Source organism: Tupaia chinensis, unplaced genomic scaffold (assembly GCF_000334495.1).
Source record: "Tupaia chinensis unplaced genomic scaffold, TupChi_1.0 Scaffold000197_1, whole genome shotgun sequence".
Classification (NCBI taxonomy): domain Eukaryota; kingdom Metazoa; phylum Chordata; class Mammalia; order Scandentia; family Tupaiidae; genus Tupaia; species Tupaia belangeri.
Genome location: NW_006159672.1, coordinates 4,837,734 through 4,849,912, shown reverse-complemented (window position 1 = coordinate 4,849,912; position 12,179 = coordinate 4,837,734). Strand labels below are relative to the sequence as shown.

The 12,179-nt window shown below is 36.6% G+C and overlaps 1 protein-coding gene across 1 annotated transcript in view; it reads left to right on the top strand.

The window, feature by feature from the left end:
* The window catches only part of TCERG1L (transcription elongation regulator 1 like), a 249,209-nt gene that overhangs the window by 673 nt on the left and 236,357 nt on the right, over positions 1-12,179 (top strand). Inside the window, exons 2-4 of the mRNA XM_006146995.2 lie at positions 6-109; positions 2,141-2,287; positions 3,568-3,748. Of these exons, the coding sequence (XP_006147057.1) occupies positions 6-109; positions 2,141-2,287; positions 3,568-3,748 (432 nt within the window). The remainder of the gene's footprint in view (positions 1-5; positions 110-2,140; positions 2,288-3,567; positions 3,749-12,179) is intronic.

Here is a 12,179-nt window from a genome sequence, read left to right as displayed (position 1 = left end):
GCCCGGGTGGCAAGCCTTAGGAGAGCCCCTGCTGCCGCTGCTGCCGCTGCCCTCTGCGCCAGACCACGCTGCCGCCACCGTGCACCACTACCCCTTGCTCAACGGGCAGGTAACGTGTGGCCCCCGTCCGCGACCTCGGGCTCAGGGTTGCCGGCTTCCCCCAAACCCCTTGGGCTCAGTCCTCGCCCAGCACTGGGCGGCGGTGGCCCTCCGGCTTGTGATCTTTCCTTCCCTCCTAGTCCTAGGCTTCTCAAACCATCAGGAGGCAGCCTGGTAGCCATGCATCGGCAAGAAAGTTCATGCTTCGACGTCCCGTTTTGCCTTTCGGCAGTTTTGCAGTATCTTTTCTTGATCTTTCAATCTCGCAGTTTAGAGATCTGCATCCTGAGGACAGAGTTGGGACAGCCTAGCCACAACTTTCACCCGGTCCAGGGGGTCGCTGTCCAGAGCGCGGTGCTGAAGTAGCCTCTGCCAGAGCCGGGCGTTGCAGCCGCGTGTCTTGGTTGACTTCTCACACAGAAGTTAATACTTTTACAGTCTCTGCCAGACTTGAAAAGCTAGCTGAGAATCAATAGCTATTTCTGATTCTGATCTGGTTTGGATTTTTCCCCCTTTCATTTGAAAATAGATTCAGGGCAATGTTTAAGAGAATTCAAACCAATGGAAACCAGCAGGGAAAGCTAGCCTTCAGTACCGAAGCACGAATATTACTAGTGATTTCCCTAACTACCCTAGACCTGCCTGAGTCCAGCAAATTCGCTAATGCTATATTGCACTTTAGAAGAGTTGTGCTTTTAAAGCTTGGAATTAAAAAGGAAAAGTGACTGTACCTTTGATTGATGGTGCAACAAAGCAAGACAATCTGGATTTGGGAAAAATCCCTCTTTTTACCATCTAATTTTGCAGCTCCATTCAAACCAGGAAATAACACGTATTTTAGCCCAAGGATTGGCCTCATTAACATATTCAAATGAGTGTTATGTTTGAATAAACCATTTAATTAATTTAATTGCAATATTGTTAGCTTTCCTGAAAGAAATTGTTAAGCTCCTCCTTAAATTGGTCTTTATATTTAATGATATATTACATATTCAATGCTGGATATCATATTTTGATGTCAGATGCAGTTCATATTGTGTTTTATTGAATAAACGTTTGTAGTTTTTGCCATATTTTCGAAGAGTTGTTATAGCACAGTGCTACCACTAGAGGTATATAATGTCAAGAAACTACAGTTTTTTTCTCCCCTCAATTAGAAAACTGCATTTTTTTTCTGGTATAAATTTTTTTTAAAAAAAGATTAAACAAAAGCTTGAGATTAACATCCTTGCTTTATATGTTCTATTAAGTAATAAAGCTTAGAGCCAGAAAAACATTTTCACATAGCGGGAAAATTGAAATGCTTTTATGGTTTTAAAACAATAGATATTGAAGTGTTCTATGTTATTGAGCAATACATTTTATTAGTTCTACTTTGATGAAGACTCAGTTATTTTAATTTGGGAATCTGTTTCTAAGTAGTCTGCCTCTTTTTCATGTTTACCGTTTTATTCTGTGCATTGGGACCTTCAGTTAGATGATACTTTCATTTTCATTACTGTAGAATATATTTGTATAAGTGAACCTTGGGAAACTTTGCTTCTGGACTTCTTAACTATTTTTACTTTGAAAATATTAACTAAGTATTTTTTTAAATAATAAATGTAATGAATACAAAACACTATATTGAAAAGAATATCATAAAAATCTAGCTCTACATTTGCTTATGAATTCAAGAATTATTGTAAAAATACCAAGCATTTATCCTTTCCATTGTGGTTTCTCATTATTTCAGGACAGAAGCACATTTCTTACCGTGTTCTCATATTTTTGTACTTAGTAGTTATTTTTCAGCATCAAAGAATGCACTGTTAGTAATGCTTTGTGATGACCCAGATATGAAAGTTTTTATATATTTTTCTTTGATTTATAAACATTTATAGTTTTTAAGGACTGAAGAAAGAGGAATTTTTCTCATGATCAAATACATGTATTTAAAATTTTCTATTTTGAAGGCCTTATTCTGGCATCTTGCTACTAAGTAGAGTGGATTGATTTAGGATAATGAGCATTCCTTTTTCTCTCTCTCTCTTGGTTGCAGTGGCTATTTGGTGGCCATTCTCCATCAATAGGACTGTCTCCCTCTTCCACTGTGGAATTGGTACCCATTTTTCCACATGTCTGCCCATCTACACTTCCACCTCCTGTTGGGAAAAGTTGGATAGATAAAAGGATACCTAATTGTAAGGTAAAAATTCAAGTAATCTAATTAGATAAATAGACTTTTAGTTATGAAGCTGTTGGGTATTATTGTAACAGAAAACACTGTTTTGTTATTGTTGTTTTAGTTTTGGTATGAGGTGCATGCACTCACCGGGAAAAGACAAAGAGAGACAGAAAGAAAGATAGGGAAAGTGAGAAAGCACCCCTCAGGGGATGGACATACCGCAATCCCTTCTCCATTTTCCTCTTGGAGTTCTGGGCATACACTCACACAGGCCTGGAGTGGTTTTTAAGGCTTCCAGGTCTGGGACTACAACCACATAGTTGACTGAGTGGAATCCAGCCTCCCTGGCCACCATACCATAGGCTAGACCATCTATTTTCTAGTTGCAATAGATTGACCATCTAAGTTTACACCAAAATCATTTCAGAATTGGATTGATCTGCTCAAAAACATCAGCAGATGGGAGGGCATTTGTTTTCATTTAAAATACTTGAACTCCATAGAGCAATGTGCAATTTCTAATTTCTGAATTAAAACCTACTTTTTAAAATGTTTCTGTTTTCAAATCTGTAAACATTAATCAAAATCTAGCCTTAGACATAATATTACACGAATTTAAATTATAAAAGTAAGTTTTTCTTGCTACTAGTGCTTTGCATTTTCATCTTTCTGGTGGTTTGTTTTGGCTTTTGAATTCAAATTTACTGACTATATTTTGCTTACTTGAAAACTAAAGAAAAAGTATGTTGAATTGTTCTGCAACACACTAGTGATCTCATTGGGATGACTCCAATTCGTAAACTAGCTACTGGGCTGAACTGACCAAGTCAGTAGCAGAGGAACAGTCCAGTCTAGGAGACTTTAATTAGAAGATTGGTATCAGAATCCCATGGATCTTTCTTCAACTTTTAGAATGATGCTTTTGGGGACCAGTAGGTGGCATGGTGGTTAACTGGCTGACGGTGGTTCAAGTTCTGGACCTGGCAGCTTGAAAATCAGTCTAGGCTTGTGTGCATGCATGCCTGAATCCCAGAAGGAGAATGGAGGAGAACGGATTGCAACATGGCCATTCCTCCCAGGGGAGTGATTTCTCACTTTCTCTCTCTCTGTCTCTGCCTTTCTCTGGCAATTGCATACACCATATGGCAAAAATCTGGGGGAAAAAATGCTTTTATATAGTTCCCAATAATAGAATGTAAAATATTTGATCAACATAAGACAACATAAATATTTTCACAGTAGTGTTTAGATTTTATTATGTAACTTGCCTGAAATGTTTTTCTTGCATTATTTTTGGACAGATCTTTTTTAATAATTCCTTTGCTCTGGACTCAACCTGGATACATCCTGAGGAATCAAGATTGTTACATGGACATGAAAAGCCTCATTTGCTGGCAAATCAAGTAGCTATGTCCCTGTCCAGGCCAGCTCCTGCTTCCAGGCCTCTTCCCACAGTGGTGTTAGCACCTCAGCCTATACCAGGTTGGTGCCTAAATAACAGTAAAAATGTGCTTGTATTTTTTATATTAGTCATAAGATAATTTGAAGTAGAGAACCTATGTTTAATGAAATAATTCTCTTAGTAAAATATAATTATGTTTCATGGGCATGAATCTTGTTTTTATGAGTCTTGGGTAGATTACCCGCTATGTTTTCAAATATAGGATCTATTTTTAAGATAAAGAGATGGCTGACAGAATTTGTACAGAATAGTATTTGCAATGCTCAGTTTTTAGAGTGGAACCTTGCTTTATGCTGACAGCTATTAAGATAGGGATACTCACTTATCTGTCATCGTAAAGAATGTTTCTCATCTGAAGTGAGGTGCATGCAATGAAGTTTGCTGGTCTATAGGACCAGCCTTCATATTGAGGTGATATTGGGGATTGACTATAAAATGCCATGATGGGAAAATGGATTTTTGTTCTGTCTTTGAAATCAAGTGTCCTGAAAGAACATTTGTTCTTGAACAGGGTCCTTAAAATAATCCCTGAATGAAGGGTGGTATCATAAACCTTTATAGTAACAGGAGAATAAAGTCATATTATGAATTTTTGAGTGGATTTTTAAAAATCGCCTTAATGTATAATTGCATTATAGAAACAAATGTTGCCCGTGCCAATATTGTCTTGCAACATCTTCCATTATGGAATATTTTATGACTTCAGAATTACATTATCTTCCTGTAATTTCCTGCCTATCAAACTTGCCTCAATACATGTCTGTAAAATTTAGTAATAAGGAAATATTCCTGTGGAATAATACAGTGCTGGTTTAGGAGATATTTATTTTCTTCTTTGTTTGCCTACATATTTATTCCAATTTGCTACAAAGCTTGTTTAGTAATAAGTCATGAAGAACAACTCAACTATTTGTATTTCTCACAGACCTTAATGATTCTTGACTGAAACTTGCCTTCTGTCCTTGTAATTATACATTACTGATGAATTGAAATCTGAATGAGCATTGTGCATGCATACATTTATAAATATTTTACACTAAGATGATCATATTTCCCATTTAATTTAATGATGATAAAAGACAATTAGATGGTAAATACTTTACCAGAATGCCATGACTTTGGATAGTTCTTTTGGTATGTGGAAAAATAATATTTAATTTCCAAAATCATTGACAGTAATTGTCACCAAAATAATCAGCAAATTTAGTTTTTAAAAAATAGTGAAACAGAGACCAGCAATTAGCATAATGGCTGTGTCACTGGACTCCCATGTAGTCGACCGCGGTTCTAGTCCCGGACCCGGTGACTAAACCTCACTCCAGGCACGTGTGCGTGCATGCCCAAGATCCTGAGAAAAGAATGGAGGAGAAGGGATTGTGGTGTGGCCATCCCTCCTGGGGGAATGATTTCTCACTTTCTATCTCTCTGTCTCTCTCTGTCTTTCTGGTGAGTGCATGCGCCAAATAAGGAAAACCTCTCTTAAATAAATAAATAAATAATGAAACCAGTTCACCTGTTTCAACAAAATCTTTGCATCAGCTTTCCTCTGCTCAGCTCATCCCTACAAATAAAGCAAACATCCAAATAAACATATTTGTTGAACTGAGCTGGATATTACTGTGGGTAGAAATGTGGGGCTGGGTGATCTTTGAGATTTGTATTAATTGCACCATCCCTCACCTATTGTTGATTAAGAATTAACTGGGTGACACATGGTCTCAGATAATATGAGGACATCTTTAATGAATTTGAGTAAGTCATCTAAAATTTAATAAATACTTAAAGAACTCTATTTTTATGTGGACTTATTTATGATTACAATAATGATGATGATATACCTTTATACTCAAATCTCAAAAACAAAACAAAACAGACTATTGGCTACTTTAAGTGCAGAAAATACTTCATTCATTAGGAAACCTAAAGTATCCATGAACATTTTCTCTGCAGGCATGGTGCAAGAAGCTGTAGTTGTCCAAGGCTCTTGCCATAAAAAAATACAAAAACACAGACCGAGTGATTTAGAGATTTATTTCTCACAGTCTGGAAGCTGGAAGTTTGAGATCAGAGAGCCAACATGGTTGGGGGCTGATGAAAAATTCAATGAGCTGGCTTGTAGTTGACTGCCTTGCTAAGTCTTCACATGGTGCAAGGACCACGTCAGTTCTCTAGATGAGAGGTTTCTCTAAAGGCATTAATCTTATCATGACCTCATTTAATCTGGAGTGCTTCCCAAAGGCCCTCACTTTCTATTATCATGACCTTGGGGGTTAGGGCTTCAACATATGAATCTCAGGGTTGGGTGAATAGGGAGACATATGCATTCAGTCCATACAAGTTCTGTTAAAGAGCTTACAATCTAGTCTAGACTATGCAAGTCAGTAGATAATAACAATGCAATAATGTGTATTCTCTGCAAATGTCTGAGGAGAGCCTTAGGACAGGAATCATCAGGGAAGGCCTCTGGGGTTGATGTTAACCCAAGGCAGGAAAAGAGGAATGGAATTAAAAATAAATGGAATAGAGTGTTCTAAGACACAAAACCATAAAAAATGTTGTATGGTCAGGTAAGAGCAAGTACCTGAGTGTGGCTTAGCTGCAGAAGATGTGAAGTGGTAGAGTTACAACAGTAGGTGCAAGAGCTCGAGGGGCCTCTTCTTTTTCTTTTCTTTTCTTTTTTTCTTTTTTTTTTTTTTGAGAGATATTTGCTATAGGGTGCATGCACCCGCCAGAAAGACAGAGAGAGACAGAGAGACAGAAAGTGAGAAATCACCCCCCAGGGGGGTTGGCCATGCCACAATTCCTTCTCCTCCATTCTCCTCCTGGTATCTTGGGCATGCATGCACACATGCCTGGTGTGAGTTTAAGCTACCGGGTCCGGGAGTTCAGTGACATAGCCATTATGCTAACTGCTGGTCCCTCTAGGGGCCTCTTCATGGAGGATGCAAATAATCGAGTTAGTTGTGAGTCAGTCGTGAGTCAGTCCTGAGCTCTCTGTGAAGTTGTGAGAGATTTTTACATTAATCTTCCACTCAGGATCCATGGCTCTTCTGGGAAAGTACGAATTTACCCTTAGGAAGCAAAGAATCTACAAATGAGGCAAAGAAACTTTTCACTGATGAATAAATTTAAGCATACAAAAATATGAAACACTACAACTATTCTAGGAACTAAGGTCTCCAATTAATAATTTAGTGACTTTTTAATCGGTGTAAATGGGTTGGATTGAGAAGTAATCTAAGACTTATTAATTCCCAGGTCCCAGAATTTGTTGGCCCAGGGTGAGACAGGTGGGGTGAGGCAACATGTATCAGCACAGTCAACTCTCTTCTTTCCAGAAGCTTCTGTTAGTCATTTGATTTCCTCCTACCAACACTTCCCTTCTCCCTTACAATGGAGAATACCTCCTCTTCTTAGGTTAAAAAAAATAGGGAGTTGCGCTGAATTGTAGGTCAGTTTAGAAATAGCACTCTCTAAGGCGTCTCTGTGCTATCATTCTAGAAGAACTTTTTCAAATTATTCGGAAATAGAATGATTTATATTGAGAGTATCAATCAATGGGAGGAGAAGATAATTCAGCTTCTGTTCAGTAAAGATACATGAAGTAATCGTGTGTTGCTGAAAGCTGGAAATTTGTCTAAAAGTGTCCACATCATTTTGCTCTTCTGCTTAAGCTTAAAGAGCCTAATTCTAGCGACTGGGCTAGAACAACCAAGCAAACACTGGTTGTGCCTCTCCTCTTTCAAAGATGACTCAAGATAGATAAATGGAGAGAAATGGCGGATAGTATCTGAAAATATTCTGCTTCCTTTAAGATTCATTCTCTGTAAAGATGCAGAAGAAAAACACATCTGGAAAATGGATTTGCACAAGAACTTGTAAACATTTTGATAAATCAACTCTTTTTTCTAGAAATAATTTTTACTCTAGCGTGCATGTACTTACCAGAGAGAGAGATGGAAATATAGAAAAATTCTTAAGAATACGTCGATGTGACAAGGAAAACAAGATTGTAATAATGAGAGGTGAGAGATGTGTGAACTAGAAAATAAGCTACAGATATTTATTTGACCTCTTGAGAAAACTAATAGAATGAAGCAGAAGTATTAAAAGTGACAAAGTAAGTCATGTATCCTGCCCACACCAGTCTGGTGATATTTTATAAACTGAGAGGCTCAACTTAAAAAGAATGCAGATGTTAATATAACTTCAGGTAGTTTGCAGTATGAAATGTGATTAGTTTAGAGAATTATGAAGAAAAATGTTGGTGATAGGAGAAATGCACACCCCACAAAATAATAGTAAGAATACATAAGCAAGGAAAAGATATTTTCAAAAAGCAATAGTTTGACTTTGCCATATCTATCATTTTCCCCTCGGTTTCTACTTTGTCTAAAATTAACGTTGCTGCTACTCTACCGGCATCTTGAATTTTATTTTTCTTATCAGTCGTTGCCTTATTTTTTTGTATTAAGTTCAGGTCAATTGTTTAAAAGTGTAATCCCTGAATTTGCCTTTTAAAAAAATACTATTTAACAATTTTATATTAGGTCTGCTATTCTTTTGTTATGCTTTGGAATGTTTGCTTGATTTTATTTAATTTTGTTTTATATGGTTATTTGGAATGTGCTCAGACTGATTTTTTTTGTTCTCATGCAATTATCAGTAAGATTATTTAAAAACAGTAGTAAATTTACATTTTATCAACTTTCATATCATAACAATACTTTATAATCCTTTCATGAAACATGAGAAGTTTATAAAATAGTTTATTGATACTCTTTTCTTTTTTCTTTTAAATTTCTCAGCTAAGAAGTAAATCCAAAGCAGGAACCAATAATGAGAGAGTCATGTTTTAAAATATCTGTAATTGTCAACAATTTCTGTTAATCTTATCAAATTTATGTGAACATTTGTTAATGTGAAATAAGTGAAAAATTTAAAGCCATTTTCTTAATGGGGAAAAGATTATTATAGTAATTATAATCTGAACAAATGAAAGCAAATTATGTTGATAAAATTAAGAAAATAAAAAGGGAAGAATAAACTCTTTAAAAATATTTTATCTTTTTTTTTTTTGAAGAGGTTTTTGCTATAGGGCGTGTGCACTCACCAGAAAGACAGAGAGAGACAGAGACAGAAAGCGAGAAATCACCCACCAGGGGGATGGCCACGCCGCAATCTCTTCTCCTCCATTCTCCTCTCAGGATCTTGGGCATGCACACAAATGCACCTGGTGTGAGTTTAAGCCACTGGGTCCAGGACTCGAATCGCGGTCGACTACATGGGAGTCCAGCAACATCACCATCATGCTAACTGCTGGTCCCAAAAATATTTTATCTTTTTTGAAAGAAGCAAGGTAGTAAGAGAATTCCACATTCAAAGTCCAGGTATGCAAAGTTATCTAAGACAAAAACTAAACCAGGACTCCTACTTAGCAATTTAGAAAGTACTGAATCAAATGCAATAGCATCTACTACTTGAGAAAGAAGTGGAGCATGGAGTGACCTTTGCCTGTGGCACAGGAATATGGGGATAGCTGAAATCTGTGTTGGGGTGCAGATACTGAGAAAGATTGTTAGATACTATAGAATTTACCTTGAGCAAAATGTATTGTTAAAGGATTTTGGAGTGGGACCAGCAGATGGCGAAATGGCTACATCGCTGGACTCCCATGTAGTTGACCACGGTTTGAGTACCAGACCTGGTGACTTAAACTCACACCTGGCATGTGTGTGTGCGTGCCCAAGATCCTGAGGGGAGAATGGAAGAGAAGGTATTGTGGCGTGGCCATTCCCCCTCTGGGGGTGATTTTCCAGTCTCTATCTTTCTGGCAAGCACACGTGCCTTATGGCAAATTTTTCGGGGAAGCACCCCTGCCTTATGGCAAAAACCCCTCCAAAAAAAAAAAAAAGGATTTTGGAGTATGTATGTGGGGCATTGAAAGTAATCATGATAACAAAATACAAAACAAAAGCAACTCTTATTTTTAATTGCTAGAGGGCATGTACACTTTCCAGAAAGATGAAAGAGAGAGCGAGAGAAAAGAAAGCATCCTTAAAAGGAGCATGTTCAAACCACAATACTTTTTTCCTCATTATTTTTTCTTACTAGTGTTTTGGGATGCATGCAAATGTATCTGGTTTGCTTTTCAAAAGGCAAAGGCTAGAACTCAAACCATTGTTGGCAATGTGGGATCTGGTTCACTTCATCGCCATGCTATGGGGCAGGTTCACAAGTGAGCTCTTGAACATAAACACATGACCTGGTCACTAACTTCTTGATACAAGAAGAGATGTGACCATTCCCAGGAGTAAAATCTATTTATCTCATCCTCCATTGTTCTACTCATAATGTGTAGCATTTGATTAAAAAATTATAAAATACACAAACCAAGGAAGAACTGATAAATCACCCTGGAGATACAAAGTAATTGACAGAATAGATTCTTAGATGACATGGATCTTGGAACTATCAGAGACTCTAAAATAACTGTGATTAATATATTACGTGATTTAATATAAAAGGGTGCACAAGGAATAGATGAAGAATTTCAACAGAGATATGGAAAAATATAAGATAACCAAACTGATATATTAGAAAAAATAAAACATGGTATCAGAAATGAAAAATTTCATTAATGGGGTGATACAACTATAAAAGAATTGATCAAGTTGGGAACCAGCAGTTAGTGTAATGGCTATGTCACTGGACTCCCACGTAGTCGACTGTGGTTCACGTCCCAGACCTGGTGGCTTAAAACTCACGCCGGGCGCGTGTGCATGCATGCCCAAGATCCCAAGAGGAGAATGGAGGAGAAGGGATTGTGGCGTGACCATCCCCCCTGGGGGGTGATTTCTCGCTTTCTGTCTCTATGTCTCTCTCTGTCTGGCGAGCACACGCGCCCTATAGTGAAAAACCTCTCAAAAAAAAAAAAAAAAGAAAAAGAATTGATCAAGTTAAAGATAGGACAACAGAAATTACTAAAAATATAACCCAAAGAGAAAACAAATGAAACAACAGAATGTGCCTTCTCAGACTTTAGGCTTGATATATGTATAATTGAAGACCCAGAAAGAGAAGGAGAGAAAATATGGTAGAAAAGAATATTTGAAGAGATAATGACCAAAGGAGAAACAAAAATAATGGAGTTCTAAAAATCTCAGGAAGCTCCAATATTGAAAATAAGAAAAAACAAGTTAAAACTTAAAACTAGATACCTCAATTCAAACTTATGATTTTAAAATTAAAAATAAATCTTAAAAAGAAACAGAGGGGAAAAAAAGACATTGCACAGATAGGAACAAAGATTCAAATCACAGTTTTATTGTCAGAACCTAAGCAAGCCAAAAGACAACAAAGTGATATATTTAGAGTACTGAAATAAAAATCTCCTAATTCAGAACTTTATATCAAGCAAAAGTAATGATCAGAAACTAATATGAAATAAAATTTTTCTAATTAAAATCAAACAAAAAATGTATTGCCTTTAGATTTTCAGTTTAAAAGAAGCGTAGTAAGCTTCTTCATATTATTATAGTGCAGGGAAGAGTATTTCCACACAAATAGTTAAGAGTGCTAGAAATTAAATACATTAAAGTAAAATTATTTTTTCTTATTTTTAATTGCTTTCCCAGATAACTAAGTGCACAGGATAAAGTTTATGGTCAGGCACATCACCAACAAATGACTATGGATTAAAAATAAGCATTTGCAAATGTGCTCAACATCATGTATCCTTAAGGAAATATGAGTTAAACCTATGTGGGAGTCTCTACACACCTATTAGAATGGCTATTATTAAAGCAAAAACACAATTACAAGTGGTGATGAAGGCACACAGCAGCTGAAATTTTCTGAAGTTGCTGATGGGAATGCAGCATGGTACAATCATTTGAGAAATCAATTAAGCAGTTTCTTATAAATATGCCTAAATCACATAACCCAGTAATATCATTCTTAGGTATTTACATAGGAAAAAACAAAAATTAAAAACCCATAGAAACATGTACATAAATGTTTCTAGAAGGTGGCTTTACTCATAAGCAGTACTGACTGGTGAATAGATAAACATTCTTAGGTTCATGCAACAGTGAACTATAAATTAGAAATAAAAAGAAATGAACTTCTGATATATGCAACATGACCAAATCCCTGAAGTATTATACTAAGTAAAAGAATTCAGTATCAAGCATTTATATCATATATCATTCCACTTTTGTGGCATGCTGATAAAAGCAAAGCTGTAAGAATAGAAAATACATCAGTGGTTGTGGGAGGGAGGAGGAAGTTGACAATAGAACATAAGAGAGAACATCTTGGAGTGGTGATCATATATTTAAATTTGGCAGTGATTACATGACTATACTCATTTGTTGAAATTCAGAGAACTATACATCTAAGACAAGTGAATTCCACATATAAATAATATGCGTGTGCACTTGACATGTT